This window comes from Haliotis cracherodii, unplaced genomic scaffold (genome assembly GCF_022045235.1).
Source record: "Haliotis cracherodii isolate W230 unplaced genomic scaffold, xgHalCrac1.p SCAF_26, whole genome shotgun sequence".
Lineage (NCBI taxonomy): Eukaryota > Metazoa > Mollusca > Gastropoda > Lepetellida > Haliotidae > Haliotis > Haliotis cracherodii.
The window spans coordinates 3605417-3624344 of NW_027266282.1; the positions used below are offsets into that span (position 1 = coordinate 3605417).

General features: G+C 41.9%; 1 protein-coding gene across 1 annotated transcript; it reads right to left on the bottom strand.

The window, feature by feature from the left end:
- Positions 1–15681: 15681 nt before the first annotated feature.
- Positions 15682–18389, bottom strand: LOC139472981 (tripartite motif-containing protein 3-like). The gene has a single exon (XM_071255477.1). It carries the CDS (start codon positions 17840–17842, stop codon positions 15698–15700), a length of 2145 nt encoding a protein of 714 aa, XP_071111578.1. The 5' UTR covers positions 17843–18389; the 3' UTR covers positions 15682–15697.
- Positions 18390–18928: the final 539 nt, after the last annotated feature.

Sequence of the window (18928 nt, forward strand, 5' to 3'; positions counted from 1 at the left end):
TATATCAGCAATAGGTAATTCAGATATCGCAGTCTCACATGCTAATTACTTATCACACATACCACATCATTGGTAATATTGTTGTTCATGGGGACACGCCCACTAGCCCGCACGTGCTGATGTTTACATTTTGTTGTTGCTACAAGGGATCGCGGACGTATGCAATTTGATTGGTTGGAAGAATTCACTTTGCCGCCATCTTCTTTTCAAACATGCGAGGCGTGCACGAGGTGTAACTTTGGTGTCGAAGTGAGAACATCGAACGTGCGTTTGTGAGGCATGGGTTGGAAGAAGGGAGACGTCATAGTGGAGTCACAACCATACGCTCACGTCCTCTCACAGAAACAACGAGGGACAAGATGCGATGCTTGCTTTGCATGGTGTGCATAAGATTTTCGTCCAGGTTTCATTAGTCAGCTGATTTGCAAGAGACAAGTAAACCCCAAGATTTATATAAATATTTAGCACCAATGCAGTTTACCGGGCGCAGCTTACAAGCGCGAATTGGCTCCTTGCTGCCGACTGTGGCTGCCTAATGTCTATTTATACAAAGTTCTAAATGTTAGTGTAAGTTTTATTTTGCAAAAATCCAGGTCCATTTCACGTTATTGTTCATTCTGCTTTGATATGTTTCAACGTTTTTTGTAGCACCTGTTTTTGTTGGCATGTCGCTAAAACATGCCTCTAGTACCTGGTGTTCATTCTCCTTGCAGTTACCTATTTGTTAAGGACCCCAGGACCCCGCTTAGTTTGAACACTGTCCAATACAGACGGGTGGCCCAGTCGTCAAAGGCGATGCAATTCGCTGTGCAGAGTTGTCTCTTGGGCACGCCAGAAACCCATGATTGTGGGTTCGAATCCCTGTTCGCCCAGATTATGTTTCTAGGTTTGTCAGCACATTTAGCTGACACACCATCATATAACTGGACTAATGTTAAAGCAGCGTTAAATCCAACTCACTCACTTACTCACTGGTTGTACATGCAGGTCCTAAATATTACTGAAGTAAACATTACAATGTCAAGAGACAGCATGGTCAGTTGCTGCACAGTGACAGAAAAAAAGTGTTTTTGTCAATCAATTTCAAAGTGAAACCTCCGAGGATGAATTTCTGTGTAAATTTTAGGTTAAACCATGGACCCATATAACAATATGTGTAGGGCCGTGGTCAACGATACAAATAATAATGAAAATTGTTTGGTATTTATTACCCAATATACTGAAACAAAGCAAATATATTGCTAGTATATGTCTCATTTGAAAAGCTTTTTGCAATCTACCCCCATGCTGGTGCTACCATATAGTTATTGTAGTTCAAATGGAATTGGCAGTTACGATGGCACTAAATCAGTAAATGATCTTGATGATGTAGAATAAGTTTAGAAGAAATGACGTCTGTTACAGATTGACATTGATATACCTATAATAATATATGCTCCATAATTATTAGTCAGGATACTAGCATCTTAGACTATTGGCATTGTACATCTATACGCGTGTGCGGCGTGAGTCCCAGTAAGCCGTCAGCCTGTACAGACGTCTCTTAGTGTATCAGTAAACAGTGATTAACCAAACCCCGCGTTTCGTTACGTAGTTACCTGAGAATATTATGTCTTTGACTCTAGACCTGTGTATAGAAAGGCAAATGGTCAAACATGGGTAAACATTTTTCTGTGGATATTTAGGTGAAGCCACTATAATACAACTGTGATGCACATTGAGGTTGACTACTCTGGAGTCGTGCTGTAGACGACTCGGGATGAGATAATTACATGCTAGTTGTTTGGTTCACCTCTGATGGGGTGGGTTACACAGGGGAGAAATGATTGATTTGAAAGTCTATTTTATGGTTTTAATGTCTGCATGTACCTACAGACTCTGGCTGCATGTGTGTTGGCTTGTTTCAATTGGCAACCTATTTCGCACTGACAATTATTTTTGCCACCCGAAGTATGGCAATCTGTTTACCCATAAGATTGATTGACAGATTTGTCAATAAACATGGCTTAATAACAACACATGCACCTGCAGGAGGAAATGATCTTGTTACGCCTGTCCAGAGAGAAACTAGATAACAATTTATAGTCATTTTGTTGTGTTACAGAGACTAAAAAAAGTTGCTTTTCTGTTGCAGTGCCGAGAATCTGAAGAAATGTACAGCTTGCATGTTTCTGCACTACTGTTCCCGAGCCTGTCAGGTTGGTTGTCTGTTTATTACACATAACAGAATATATGATTTGGAGTATGGTATATGATTTTAGACATATAAAGAAATACTTGTTTGATTGTATGTATAAGCACGAACTTATTTGAGATTATTTGAAATACAAAAAAAATGCATTGTAACTACCATGTGACTAGTAGTTTCAGTACAGTTGAAGTTTTTCAAATACTTTTCTGTTATTCTAGTTATCAGAAGTGCTATATATATGAAATGCGTCACTAGGTGTTTTGCACGTGCAATAGAGCCAACATAAAAACGGTCATATCACGGGGTGTCATAACCAGACCCGTATTCCATCCCCTGCTGGACTGATATGGCAATCAATGAATTTTGAATGGGCAATCAATGTCATCCTTGGTGGTAAGAAATTGGAGTGCAGATAAAAAGGTTATGATATGTCTGTTTTCATATCATACCCCATATGAACCCTTGATGTATCCACTATCGGATATGGGGGCACGGGTGGCCCAGTTGTCTAAGGCGCCGCGAGTCGCTGTGCAGAGTTGCGTCCCTTGGGCACGCTAGAAACCTATGATTGTGGGTTGGAATCCCGGTTCGCCCCGATTATGTTTCTAGGTTTGTCAGCACCATACCCGTGCTCGTGGGTTTCACTGAAGTGGTAAACGTCTGAGACCTGCATCACTTTGGGCTTTCCTCCCACATTTAGCTGATACGCCGTGATGTAACTGGAATAGTGTTAAACCCAACCCAACTCACTCGCTCACTCACTATCAGATATGGGGGGTCAAAGGTTGATTTTGGGTATGATATGAAAATTGCCACATACTAACCTCTAAAAATCCACTGAAACATGTCAAGTTACACACAAAGTTTCATCAGACTAGTGTCACTGTTTAAGTTGAATGTCCTGAAAGATATGTCACTGTTCTTGATCCAAGCAGAGCATGGCAAGTAGAACAGAAACAAGTTGGGTCAAAGTTGATTTTCCCTCCTGTCACTCCTATACAGGTACAGCCAGCATTCTAGAAACTGTCACATGATCAAGGCTGCCTCAGACAGGTATTTTCATTCTTTGCTATCTAGAACACTCCCTGGAACAAAGGTCTCACCCTGGAATCAGAAGAGTCAGAAAGTGCATCTCCATCCAAGGTACTCAGGACTGTCACAAGGATGAGTGCTGAAGACTTCTCACTGGTAACCAGGTCAAGGTTGGATGGCGCTGGGCTGTCGACGCCCGACTGTGACGTCAACTCTACATCTGTGCAGCTGTTGTGTCCTACTGCGGCCACTAAGCAAGACCTGAAACAAGAGTCAAGCAAAGATGATTTGGAGGGAATGCCACTAGCTGACAATGTAAACATGGCTGTAGCATGGAACATAGCCCTGCAACTGCATTGTTTGACATCAACTGTCTGTGACGACCCTCAGCTGCAGATAGCCAAGGAGAGAAAATGGGGAGCATGCTGGAAATTAACACTGAAATGTGTTATGTGTGAGTTGATAACACCTGAAATGAAGTTGTTTAAAGAAATCAAGACAGGCAAACCTGGACCAAACCCAGCAGCCCCTAGACTTGTCTTGGGTCTACAAGAACACCTATTGGAAATACGACAGTCAGGTTACTGATGGCAGACACGGGCTGAATGCTTCACAAGCAATTGGCATTGCCGGCTAAACAGTATCTGATAAGAAGTTCATCATCAGCGCAACTTTCCAGAATAAGCTCAGCTGCACTGGTGCTTGGCATGTGCTTCAGGGTGTGCTTATTAAGTATGCTACCGATGGGATTCTAGGTCTGCAGATGGAATAGACAAAGCTCTAAAGGTGTAGGTGCAGTTATGTGGAAGGTGCAGTGGCTCGCTGACCTCACCACCTCGGCTCAAGGACAGTTTCAGCAATGCTGCAGAGCTGAATTCAACCCAGATATGTTCCCCAGCACAATTTGTACAAATGCATTGGAGGCAAAGAAGATGCTGAGTCAGGATGTAGGGGCACAGTGCAGTGTAATCATGGGTGTTGGGTACCATACCCTTCTACCTAGGACACTTATTCCCAGAACTCCTTGGTTCCGGGGATGGTGTTCCCTTTTTGTTCTGATTGCAACTGTATATAGAGCTGTTTGGCCACAATCAGACTCAGCGCTTTAATATGCCTGGTCAGTTCACATGGAGGTTGTGTGTGGCTAGCTGGTACCCCATATTATAGTGTTATTTGCGATCTCGCTTGTGCTCAGAAATTTTAGGAATGTATTATTAATGTTTATATGTATATATATATATATATTTATATGCCATAGGATTAACATGTTTAAAAGTATATTTTGATGTGAAGTCGTTGGTCAATGGCATGGGGCATGGAAGGGCATGTATAACCAGGGCATGTATAACCAGGGCATGTATAACCAGGGCATGTATAACCAGGGCATTTTGGAAAAAGGCTTTAATATGTTTACGAAATTCTACAAAGTTTTAGATTAAAATATAAAATGGAAATAAGAAGGGTGACTATACTGGGATAAGGCGCTGACCAAAGAGGTCAGGGATTATTGATTCCATTTCTCATGGGAATAGAAATATGTATTTATATGTAGAAGGGGACTACCAACACGACCAAGACCTGGTCTTCTGGTATATAAGTACCAGAGAGCAAATGAAAAGATGGAATGATCAGTCTTGGTGTGACCAAATATTGTCAGGATTAAGGGATGATTGATTACGGAATTACTGCTAGATTGGAATGGTCTGAATAAGGGTCTTCTGACGCCTATCATGCCTATTACCCTGATATAGTATTCATCTTTCTGATATACTTTCATCCTCTGTCCGATTGGCCAACAAACTTAGGTAGTTAACCGAATTGTTTCGGACAAGAAGAGTTTGATAGCAAGAACTGAATGGAATGGAAATTGTTATGTGTTGAGATATGTGTCAGGAATAATTTTTCATGACTTTAACCATTATTTTAGTGGGAGGAGCTGAAATTACAGAGAGTATTTTGTGAGTTGTCCGAGAGGTGTGGGGATTCGGAGACTCACAGCTAATCAGAGAGAGGTTCTGTATTTTGGTAGTCTGGATCAGAAAAAGTGTTAGTTAAGAGTTGATAAGAAGTTCTATCTGACTCTTCTATACATCCCCTAGATATGTGTTGTGTATAAACAAGTCAGGCTACATAAAAACATCTGAAAACCTAGGAAACTATACACTGACACACAGAAATGCAAAGCCATGAACTCATCACTGAGTTTTTCTCTGCCAAAGAATGTGAACTTTTCAAGGAACATGATCGGGAGGGCTTCTTCGACTGTTCATAGACTCAACAATGGCCCCGGGACATCAACCATCGACAAGTGCCAAAATTCTGGTGTTGAACTATAAAGTTGTGCAGTGCGGTCACTTGAACAAATGGACAAGGAATAACAGAAAAGTTTGTGTTGTGGAAAGAAAACTTGTGCAGCATGGGAGCAAAATCTGTGAACATTTTAAGTCCAAACTCAGTGACAAACTGAGGGGTACTACAAAAAGGGTCAACTTGACCCTATGCCATGTTTTAGTAAACAAACTGAACATTCATATAAAAAAACTTGAATGTAAAACTGCAGTAATACATGTGGTAATGACTTGATAATGACTGACATTGTGTAACTTTGACTTGAAATTGGTCCGAATATGTAAACTACCATATTCGACGTAATAAGCGCCCAGGGCCCTCTCAAAATTAGAAATAGGGGGCTCCTATTAGAATATTATTTTGGTGAAAAAAAACCGAGTTGAAAGATAAATTTTGTGGTTTATGGTGACAGCCTGAAATGTTTATGTACGACAGATATATTTTTCCAAGAATTTAAATGTCCATAATTAAGGGTGCATATGGCACACAAGTGTGTATTATATGCGAATAAATAAGTCTTGTGTACATTGATCATTCGGAAGGGGTGCTAATTGGGATTGTTCAGCAGCCATTATATCAGCAAATATCGCTGTGGGCGCTTATTAGAGCGGGGCGCTTATTACGTCGATTACGGTATGTCTTTTGAATATTTGCAATGCTACAATCAGCTGTGAATGATGAAGATCCACAAATGAATAAAATTTTAGTCACATACTTTGCTTGTTGTTGCCTTCCTTCACAACTCCAGTGCCAAGAGGCAGCCTGGAGATGGTGCATGGTCTTTGCATGGACCTGTTTACACAATTCTACCATATTGGACACCATACTAAATATACTGCTTGCACTCACTCCTACAACCTGATAAAATCGGACATTCCAAAAGTAAAAAATATCATTAAAAAATATGTAAATATGATGGAGTATTTCAAGCTGAAAACACATGCACACAGATTTCAACCCTTTCTGTCAATAATTATGCAATGTTTCAATTCAGTTTCGTCACAAATAGTAGAGAAACAGCAAATTTAGATCCACCTTCTATGCGCACAACAGCGTTAGACTTGTCAAATGATGGGAAGCTGGAGTCGATACCATTTTACAGATTTTAGCCAAAAGAACTTGCAACAAAATACAATGTCTAATCTTTCATTTAAGCTATCACAAGTCACTCTAAAAAAAATGGCACAGACTGGACAGCCCATTTAATATAGTGTACCCGTGTTGCACTAGTGTTACCATGGTAATAGTACCAACAAACTTTACAGTTTTCTTTTTCACAGAAGAAAGATTGGCAGCTTCACAAAGATGAGTGTCCATGTCTGAAGCGTGTTGCACCCAAACTCCCAACAGACAGTGTGCGGTTGTTACTACGACTTCTCATCAGGCTGCAGGTAAGTCACATGCTCAGTGCTTATGGTAGGGTCTAGTGTTCATGGTACAGTCCTTGCTAGACTGGAGGAATGGTGGGCGGAATATTGCATTGTTGCTGAAATCATCAACAGATCACTGTTTACAGGGAGATATTTACTGGGTAGTTAAAGCAAGATCGTCAAGGTCCAGTGACCTTAGTGCCTGCTACTCATCACTGTTGGGCAATCGGCACAGCCCGACTCAGCCTTAGGTCTTTATGTTCATTAGCATATGCTTAGAGAATTCGTTGCCCATGAATTTTATTCTCTGGCAGTTGAATCACATTTTATGATGTATTGATTTGATAGATGTTATCTTACCAGCTTATTCCTGTATTGAAAATGTTAAAGTTTGATTTTCTTGCAGTAGCAGGATTATTTAGTACTGTGTTGATATTTCTCATGTATGTATGGTCATTTTTGCCGCCTTACTAATTGTACATATCCATTTGTAAATGATAACGGTACCTTTGGGTAGCTATATATTTTGGTACCAACATCTCCCATATGGGTTTACTACTCCTGTTTTCCTCATTTTAGAAAGCACAATTCTGTTCATCAGCAGGCCTAAGTTAAATAATTGGTCCCCGCTGGCTGAATTGGCTGTTGATTGTCTTGTTAGTAGTGTTTCAGTTATCTTTCATAATAGCTGTTAGCCTGAAAAAAAATAATAGTCTTCATTCTCAGGCAGTGCATGCATCATCATAAATTCTGTCGCGCGTCTCGTTTTTATTTCCATTTAAACAAAAAAATTCCTAATCCTTAAATACAAAGACGATCCGGTTTAGAATTGATCTTCAGCAGCCCATGCTTGCCGCAAGAGGTGACTATACTTGTTGTAAGAGGATCGGGTGGTCAGGTTCGCTGACCTGGTTGATGTATGTCATAGTATCCTAATTGCGTGGATCGATGCTCATGATTGTCTGGTCAGGACTTGATTATTTACAGACCGCCGACATATAGCTGGATTATTGCTGAGTGTAGCGTTAAACAACCAACCATCTGGACATTTGTAGATACATCCCTGATACATATCATATATGTCGTGTACTGTATCTCTACGCTACCTATGTATTTGCATTTAATGTTGACTTTTGACTACGGGTTTTATGTGAAAATTCGATGACATGACATAATTTGAACCTGCGACCTCACATGTCATGTTTAGTTTTGTAGCCCACTGTTACCCACTGGCTCACCGGGGCAGGTGATGAAAGGGTGTTCAATCTTAATGTCATGACTTCGGTTTTTTGCATGTTGCACTTGGTCTTTCGCTCACCCACTGTCGTCGAATTTGTTTTTTACCGCATCTACTGTAAAATATCACTAGAATGTGGCCTAATGTTTTATATTCTCTCTGGCATGTTTTGTATTAGGGGGGGTTCATAAGTTACTGAATCACTCGTCCTTGGCTTCGGTTGAAAATGTAAAACCCTGTTCTGTTCCCTTGCTCACAGTTTACATTTTCATCCAACACCTTTAGAGTTAGGGGTGACTATTGAGGCATTTTTGACTATTGCGATAGTTGCCCTACTATTGCGATACTATTGGGATAGTTTTCACTTGCAATTATAGCAGGCTTTAGCAGCATATATTTCAGCATTTTGACTGAAGCCATCAAAATAATTATAACTTTCTGATAGATCTACTATTTGTAAAGAAAACAAGAAATGAAAAGAAAACAAGTTCAAATTGACCTCTCAAAAACATTTTAATACAAAATTTCACTTCATGTACCTGGTAAAGTCTTAGGTTACTGCAGTGTTTTAGCACCAATGTGAATTAATGTGATTGATTGACTAGTATTTGACTATACAAACTGTCAAACTCTTTAATTGTCACATTGGCATTCACTGAATGACTAAATGCGATTCAAGTTCGTTCAACTTATCAATTAGGAAACAAAGTTGACAAAGCCAAAATGGTCCCATACCCACGATTTGCCTTATTGGCGACAATTTCAAACTGACATGTGGCGTCCGCCATCTTGTCAATGTTGCCTAGCGACGAGTAGCTAAGGAATGTAACTCTAGATCAAGCAGACAAAGTAGTGCAATCCAAACGAAAGCACGACAGAGGTTAGATGATCATAGGAGTTGTTTCAAGTTGCAATCGATAGTGTACTATCGTGAGACAAGCAATCGCAATCAATTGATAGTTCGATGTATCGTTACACCACTATTTAGAGTCGTGTTTTAACAATAATATGACACCATTGATGGAGTATTTCCTGCTTGTTACTCTTTCAGCGTGGAGATGGTGAGAAGACAGAGTGGGACAGTGCTAACTGGAGGCCGTTTATACAGCTCGAAACACGTGAGTCTCACTGGAGACATGGGGGCCCAGTTGTCTTAGGTGCCACAATTTGTTGTGCAGAGTTGTGTCCCCTTAGGCAAACCAGAAACCTATTACATGTATGTGGTTCCATATATACAGTGTCTGAGTAGGGTATCCTTGTTAAACTGTGGTATGGTATCTTAGTTTTAACCTTTTTGGGGTTGCATGACAACTCGACAAGAGAACACATTCCGACTGTCACTTTCCTGATCCATCTTCCCAAAGCAAGGGAGTTAACTGACTGTTAAAGTCCAGTTTTCGCCCTTGCCGAACTAGGCTTGAATTTCTGGGCTTGATCGCAGCGCCACCAGTGGCTATGATGAGTTATGTCCCTTCGATGTGCCTCCTAATGACCAATCAGATGCCATCTCTCATATCACTTGCATTTGCTTCAAACAAAATTTATTGTGCTAAAATGGGTATTACTTTTGCAAAGTGCATCAAATGAGGTGAGCACCTTGATTAAAAGAATGAAATGTTTTGGAAGGATCTGTTGACGCTGAGTTGGCGGTACACATGCTTTACAAATCCTGCAGTTGATCGAAATCTGCACAGCAGTTTACGAAAAGGATGGCGATTTCGTTTCGCGATTTTGATTAGACTATGCATTGACTCGTTACTTCAAAATGTAACTCCTTAACTCCAGCCTAGTTCAGAAAGGGTGGGGACTGGACCCTGCCTCATGTAGATGTCCTCATCTGGTTAGCGACGCTCCGACTGGTCGGATGATAGGCCGTTCTGAAGAGATATTTTTAATGGGATGTCCTCAGATATTTGTTTAGCGGTAGTGAGAACTAAGATCTGTTTTTAATGAGATTGTCCAGAATGGCATTGAATTATCTACATTGTAGGACTGAAATGTTTACTAATGTAGTTGGAAGTTGAACAATATATGTGTAAGTATTTTTATCCCCCTGGCATATAATGGGGATTTGTCATCTTCTGATAACTCTTGTTTGCAGTTTGCTACAGCTGTCCGAGCAAGTCATGATTGTGTCCGCCACCTTGTGATATTTCTGTAAATACAACATTCTAATGTTAGCATTGTTTGTAACAATGGAGAAAAATATTTCTTTCTCATATTTTTTTAATTTAAATTCAGATTCTCGTGAAATTATTCAAGATGAGAAAAGAAGTGATCTGCTTGCCCAGGCCACCTTCACCTTGAGAGAGATGGTTGGCAGCTCGGGGTCCCTCCCAGAGGGTGGACATCTGGTGGATGTGTTTGGGAGGGTCAGTACTTTTATTCCATTTCAAACTTTGCTGTAATGTTGATGTTATGGATTGGTAAGAGAAATATGGGTTAGTTAAATAATTTTAACCTTTCAAAATTCAACAGACACTTGTCCTTGGCCCAGTAAACTTGCGAATTTATTAACCTTTGTGTCAATGATTCAAGTCATTTTCTTTGTATTGACATTGGTGGTTCAATTTCAGATGGTGATCAACACGTTCTCCATCTGCGATGGTGAGATGCAGCCGGTTGGGTCAGGTGTATATCTCAGGTGAGTGTTGGGTCAGGTGTTGGGTCAGGTGTATATCTCAGGTGTGTGTTGGGTCAGGTGTATATATCAGTTGTGTGTTGGGTCAGGTGTATATCTCAGGTGTGTGTTGGGTCAGGTGTGTATCTCAGGTGTGTGTTGGGTCAGGTGTATATCTCAGGTGTGTGTTGGGTCAGGTGTATATCTCAGGTGTGTGTTGGGTCAGGTGTATATCTCAGGTGTGTGTTGGGTCAGGTGTATATCTCAGGTGTGTGTTGGGTCAGGTGTATATCTCAGGTGTGTTGGGTCAGGTGTATATCTCAGGTGTGTGTTGGGTCAGGTGTATATCTCAGGTGTGTGTTGGGTCAGGTGTATATCTCAGGTGTGTGTTAGGTCAGGTGTAGATCTCAGGTGTGTTGGGTCAGGTGTATATCTCAGGTGTGTGTTGGGTCAGGTGTATATCTCAGGTGTGTGTTGGGTCAGGTGTATATCTCAGGTGTGTGTTGGGTCAGGTGTATATCTCAGGTGTGTTGGGTCAGGTGTATATCTCAGGTGTGTGTTGGGTCAGGTGTATATCTCAGGTGTGTGTTAGGTCAGGTGTATATCTCAGGTGTGTTGGGTCAGGTGTATATCTCAGGTGTGTGTTGGGTCAGGTGTATATCTCAGGTGTGTGTTGGGTCAGGTGTATATCTCAGGTGTGTGTTGGGTCAGGTGTATATCTCAGGTGTGTGTTGGGTCAGGTGTATGTCTCAGGTGTGTGTTGGGTCAGATGTATATCTCAGGTGTGTGTTAGGTCAGGTGTATGTCTCAGGTGTGTGTTGGGTCAGGTGTATATCTCAGGTGTGTGTTGGGTCAGGTGTATATCTCAGGTGTGTGTTGGGTCAGGTGTATATCTCAGGTGTGTGTTGGGTCAGGTGTATATATCAGATGTGTGTTGGTGTATATCTCAGGTGTATACCAACCAGATGGGTTGAGAAAAGAAACTAGTAACCAATCAGGAGAGATTCTATCATATTTTTACCCAATGCACAAATATAGAGAATAAACGCAGAAAAACATATGCTGCTTCCTGAGGGAAGCACAACAATATTCACTGTACCCACAGCACATACTTAAGGGCCGTTATGGGCGTCTGTCATTTCATCCATGAATCATGACCTCTGTCCACGTGATTAATTCTGAAGTAATTATCTGTGATCTAAGGCCTGTTGTACCTGTTATGATGCTTATTGTGTTGACAGCCCGTCACTGCTGGACCACAGCTGTCTCCCTAATGCTGTTGCTGTGTTTACTGGAACTACCCTCTCTGTGAGGTGTGTGACGGACATACCTAGTGACCAGCCAGCCCAGGTATGTCTCACTGCTTGACAAGCATTTCATGTGCATCACTATTAGTGCCTACCTGGCAGTGTTTGTCACATCTTCCCGAGGCAAGGGAGGTAGCTGAATGTGAAAGTCCAGTTTCGACATTTGCTAATTTGTCGGTACACATGCTTTGCAAATCCTGCAATCAACTGAAATCTTGCAGTTTACAAACCGGATGTTGATTTGTTATGTGATTTGATGGTCACTCAATCATTCTGGCCTTGTTCGGCAAGTGTGAAAACTGGACTTTTATAGTCAGTTAACGCCCTTGCCTTGGGAAGATGTGTTTGACAATGCGCAGAATTAGTCAGTAGTCTGAAGGAATAGCGGAAAGAAAAATCTGCTGATGGTGTTGGATCTCAGGTGCTCTGCAAGATCCTTGTTTACCATTGAATAATAAAGAAACAAGTGAAGGTTAATTTACCAGTACTAGCATTAGATTTCTGTTTTTCAAAATTTGAAAATCACCAGCACTCCAAAAAGAACTGTGGACTGCACAGAGGCCTGTAGTGGAGGCCGGGTCATTCATTGGATGAAATTAATGATCCCTGTCACATTAACTTGCGGCATTTAATGATAACTCCCTTTCACTTGATAATGACCGTTTCCTACAAATGTATAACACCTACACCAGATAACAGCTTCAGCAGAATTAATTGACGCCAGGGTGTCTGATAGAGCTACCCGACTGCCCCCTATGAAAAGGAGACTATGCTTGTTGTAAGAGGCGACTAATAGGATCGGGTGGTCTGGCTTGCTGACTTGGTTGATGTATGTCATTGTATCCCAATTGCATGGATCAATGTTCATGATGTCAATCACTGGATTGTGTCGTCCAGTCTTGATTATTTACAGACCGCCGTCATATACCTGGAATATTGCTGAGTGCAGTGTTAAACATGTTAAACAACAAACATACACATTTGATTATTGGAAGTCCTGCTGATACTGACAACATTGGAGGCATGGACACGCCAGAAACGTATGATTGTGGGATCAAATCCCGGTTCTCCCAGTTTATGTGTCTAGGTTTGTCAGCACCATACCTGTGCTTGTGGGTTTCACCGTAGTGGTAAACAACCTGCATCACTTCAGCTTTCCTCCCACATTAAGCTCACACATCGTGATAGAACTGGAATACTGTTAAAAGCGGTGTTAAACCCAACTCACTCGCTCACTCATTCACTCCCTGAAATAACAGTGACTGCGTAACAGTAACCCATCATTCACTGGCTCATGTCGACCTATTGTGTTGTGAGAGGTGCACATGGCAGTACTCTGACACTGGACCCCATTCTAAAGTAACATCAGTTTGTCCTTGTCAGGTGCTCATCAGTTACATTGACCAGCTAGCGCCCTCTGATGAGCGGAGGAGACAACTGGAGGAGCAGTACTACTTCACATGTCGGTGTCGGAGATGCACAGAGGCAGACATGGTAGGTGATGATGTACTGTGTGGGACCTTGTTGATTCGGAGACTTGATTAGTTCTTAGTTCTTGCTGATATAGCTGGGCTAGTTCCTACTGAAGCATGGCACAACACTCTCTCCCCTTGTTCATCTACCAACCCCATTCACTGTGTGACCTCATATGACAAGAATTGGTTACTTCGGACCAGTTCATGATTGATATCATGAGCAGCGATCCTCACAGTTGGGGTACGACTACATGCATCAACCAAGTCAGCGAGTCTGACCAACCAATCCCGTTAGTCCTCTCTTACGACAAGCATGGGTTGCTGAAGACCTATTCTAACCTGGATCTTCATAGGTCATCCCTGCATGTAATTCCTAAATGTGGTATGGATGTCATCAGTGTGAGAATACAGTTACCTAATTTTCCTGAAAATGATGTCAAGTCTCAAAAGATATGGCACAGACTGAAATGTTTTTGCCAGTTATTTGTATCAAATTTGCACTTGCAATACAAATATGCTGACGTTATTAAATACCTTGACAACATGGATTCTTCTTATTGTCAATCACGGATGGTCTGGTTCAGTTTGATTATTTACACGCTAATCAGCAAACAAACAAAAACTGTTAGAAAACTGTCTTTGCATGTTTGTGTCAGCTGTGACCTTGGTCTTCTGTGCTTGTTCTGTCTTCGGCCATTGTACCACTCATAATTGAGTACAACATTATCACACAGATGTTGGGGGCGTGTTTATACCTGGCATCAACTGTGTCCTGTTATATACATTCTCTGTGTAGATGTTGATTTGCAAGGAGTTATCACTGGTAAATAAATATGAAATTGCTTGACCCTGTTGACCCCTGAGTTCAGGATATCATGAGAGAAGTGTGAATTGTGTCTTGAACTATTATCATGATTACTATGATGATGAACTGATCGAATGTCAAGACAACAGTTTGTCATGATTTGTAACCTGTTTGTTATGTAGGACACATGCATATGTAAAAGAGGTGTTAAAAGAGGCTATAAAACAAATACAAGCAAGTTTAAGTAATTGTTCTTCGACCTTGAGACATCTACAGGAACTTCCAATCATTACCTGGCAGAAGGCATGGAGGCCCTACCTTCCAAGGTGTAGCAACTTATTGTGCAGAGTTGCACCCCTTAGGAGTGCCAGGAACCTCTGATCATGGGTTCGAATTCCAAATTTGCCAGATTAGTGTTTTCTTGTTTGTCAGCACCATACCTTGCTCGTGGGTTTCACCAAAGTGGTAAACATCAAGCGGACATGCCAGGGTATAACTGACACATCGTTCAAAGCGGCTAAAAATACAATTCACTCACTTGTTGCTTTACAGTCAGATGACTAGCAGTCAGATAACTAATAGTCAGATGACTAGCAGCCAGATGACTTGGCAGATGACTTGCTGTCAGATGACTAGCAGCCAGATGACTAGCAGCCAGATGACTAGCAGCCAGATGACTAGCAGCCAGATGACTAGAAGTCTGATGACTAGTCAGATAAATAGCAGCTAGATGACTAGCAGACAGATGACTAGCAGACAGATGACTAGTCAGACAACTAGCAGACAGTTGACTTGTCAGATAAATAGCAGCTAGATGACTAGCAGACAGATGACTAGCAGCCAGATGACTAGCAGCCAGATGACTAGCAGCCAGATGACTAGCAGCCAGATGACTAGCAGCCAGATGACTGACTAGCAGCCAGACGACTAGCAATCAGATTGTTCATCGTCATTGTTGAAGTATATTTAGTATCCACTGAATGTCATTTTCATTTCTACATGTTCAAAGATTGAAAATTCCACACAATTTCATATTTATTCAATTTATTTCCATGAATATGGAAGTATATCATGGACCATCGTTAAAGTTGGCCATGTCGACTAGGTCAAATTCAAGTGGTGTGTCACATTTATGTCTCCATCACTTCGATACTGTAAATAATGGAGCCTCCAAGAATAAACACCACTTTCCAGACCTAATCGGAAATTTTTTTGTGAGCACCATCTACAGACAGGGTCCACTTGTACAAGGGGATTTTCTGGTCACTCCATTCTGTAATAATGGTATTAGTGCTAAGATCACACGCTCTGTCAGAGTCTGACATCAGGATATGCCCGAGAAATGAGGTGATATATCCTGATCTCATTCATATCGGGCATTGACACGGCTAGGTAACCCTGGTTACTGTAGCTGAGACCTGTTGGCCGTTGTAGTCCCTGGTCTCGGCCAACAACCACACCCAGATATTGTCCGATGCTGGAAAACAACACCACGCGGTCGTTTCCTGAGTCTGCAATGAAAATGTTGCCAAAGATGTCAAAGCATACAGCTTTAGGGTACCGTAGTCGGCCATCACTGGTACCATAGCAACCAAATTTGTAGAGAAATGTTCCATTCATGTCAAACACCTTGATGGCATGGTTACTTGAATCGGAGACGAAGATTTTACTGTGCTGACTGACGGAAATGTATCCTGGGTTATCGAATCGGTCTTGGGTACAGCCATGAGATCCGAACTGGCGTTTAAGGATTCCTGATGCAGTGATGATGCTTATGTTTTCAAAGATCATGTCGGTGAAAATGAAGAGGCCAGTTTGAGAAGTGGCTAAGCCAAATGGAAACGTTGCCCCGATGGGATTTAGAGTCATTTTGAGGTTTCCCCCCAAGTCATAAACTTTGATGGTTTTTGATAGTTCATCCGTGACAGCAAGGTCACCTGAAGGTGTTTGAGTGACACATCTGGGAATGATTTCACCACTCCCAATGAATTCTATAGATTCCCCATCAATGTCAAACACCTGCAGACGTCTGTTTCCGTTCTCTGCAACCACCAGTTTATCCTCTCTGGTGAAACAAATGTTGTATGGAAGACACATGCTCCCCATTGATCGTCCATAGCTCCCAAACACACTCCTCAGCTGGAGTGGGGTTTTGTAAGGGAGATTCAAGTTCAGATCTGGCATTGGTGAAACTCCAGTCCTCATTTGAAGGTCATGGTCAAGGTCATTTGTCTCGTCATCAACATCAGACAAGGCCAAACGATCATCAGTATCAGTAACAAATCTTTGAGAAGTAGGAATGTAGGTCCTGGTGTTGGGCTCCTCGCCTGATGTGTTGCTGTCGCTAGTGTCTGGGATGTGAGTGGTCTCTTGTGGGACCAAGGTCCTGGATTCATCCTTGACATCCACCTCCAACAGCTTCCCCAACTTGAAATGGCCCGGTTTAAACTTGACAAATGTCAGCAGGTGTTGTGACTTCAGGAGATCAGAGGGTTGTCGTGTCTTCTCCAGTTCTTCGCTCAGATTGGGATACTTAATAAGTAGTTCATGAAGGTCATCTGATCGAAGCAAGGTTCCGATATGCGACTGAAGAGTCTCACATGATGACAGCTTCTTGCGACACTTCTCCTTCATCTTGAAGACTTCACTGCATTTTGTGTCATAAATGGCTTCCAGGTCCTTCAGGAGCTGCCCTTCATCACCAAGGATACGATTGATGAGTTTCCGGGACCTCTTCTTGATCTGCAGTCGCGACTCTTCAAACAGACCCTTGAGTTTGCCCTCCAGACACGTGAGGTTGAACAGGGTCTCATGGATGGACCAGATGTGGTCGCGTATGTGACTCATGCTGTCGTGGAGCTCAGTGCGCTGGAGGGAGCTCGAGGGGTTCAGATGGGCAATGTTGTGGAACTTGTGCTGGCCCATCACACAGATGACACACACGGGAAAGGTACAAGTGCTGCAGACATACTTCGCTGATTCTTTGGGATGAGTGTGGCAGGAGGGTCCGGCACTATGACCATCCACGGGAAGATCCAGCATGAAGTGGTGACTGAGAACTGGAGTCAGCCGATGTTTCAGGGAACAGTCGTTGCAAAAGTACTTCTGACAGTCAGCACAAAACTGTTTAGCGCTTCTGAAATACTCCTCAGTACAACAGATGCCACATAGGCCTTCTTTCTTGAGGTTTACTATTGTTTTGAGTGCATCAGTGAACTGGATGAGTCTGAAGTCATGTGGGAAGGCATCTGTTCCACCAGGGGGCAGGTCTGTGGAAATTCGGCACGATGGACAATTAAATTTTCTTGAGAGGAACCTACTTGTGCCGGTTGTGGTCCGGATGTGAGTGGTGAGACAGGATTCACAGAAGGAGTGGAAGCAGGGGAGCACTCGTGGACGTGCCACTGTACCCAGACACACCGCACACTGCAGCAACTCTTGTATGGGGTTCTGCATGCTTCTACTGTTGCCATGGAACTCACTACAGACTCAGTGCTGAAATCGGTCACACTGGCTTTGACAATGACATCTCATTTTAGGGGACATTCTCCTTAGGTAGTGCGAGTTCGTTAATACTTTTCAGTTAAGTTAGAAATGATTTATGACAGGTATAAACATTGTCTTAACTTTCATTGAGATGGGTCAGTGTTCCCAGCTGTATCCACTGATAAATCTGAGGTACTTGTCCCAGAGAGTTATCACATCACTCTGCTTGTGTCGACATGTCACTCCTATTATCTCTGTGTGTCTCAGGGTCTGTAGCGGTGTCTGTAGCGGTGTCTGTAGGGACCATGCACCGATACGGAGTCGGTGGTGTGAAGAATTAAAACACAAGTTCTCATGCCTCATCATAAAATCCACATGAATTCTGTAACTGCAGATCACATGTCTCCATCAGCCTTAAGAATCCTCATGAACACAAAAACTGTCATGAATTTGCTGCAGGTTTCTGTCCCCCTGCGTGTGCCACGTCAGAATGACACACACCTACTTCACTGTTGTAGTCTGGGTAAACAGTCACACTTTGTGAATTCATGAAAATGCAACAGATGTCTGGTTGTATATTTCCCAACATGCATCCTGATATTGATCATGCATTGTAGGTGTGTTCTATGTTATATGGCTCATATTGCACAGCTGTTCGCTATTGATTTCATATCAACTAAACTGAACCTTTGCCCATATCACCAAGTCTAACAGTCCTCTATTGTTTAGATGATGTATGCAAATACTGTCCCACCTCCAGATATTAGTAGATCAATGGCACATGGTTATGCTTATTAGGTATGATTAGACGTGGTGGAATGAGGATGTTGCAGATGTGAAGCCAGCCATTCTCTTCAACATTTAATTGTATTTTCCTTCCTCCTTTTTTTAATATATTAAAATTAATGTTTGTTTCATATACCGGTAGTATTCACTACATTATTTTGATTTGGTTTATTCATCTATTTTTTTCATCATGTTAAAATTTTATTCTTTTTTTTGGTTTGAACAATTTCTGTTTGAAATTCATTTCATTATTGATGAAATAGATTAATT

Excerpts from the sequence above, each read along its gene's own strand:
- LOC139472981 (XM_071255477.1), bottom strand. The coding sequence starts at position 17,842 with ATGCAGAACCCCATACAAGAGTTGCTGCAGTGTGCGGTGTGTCTGGGT.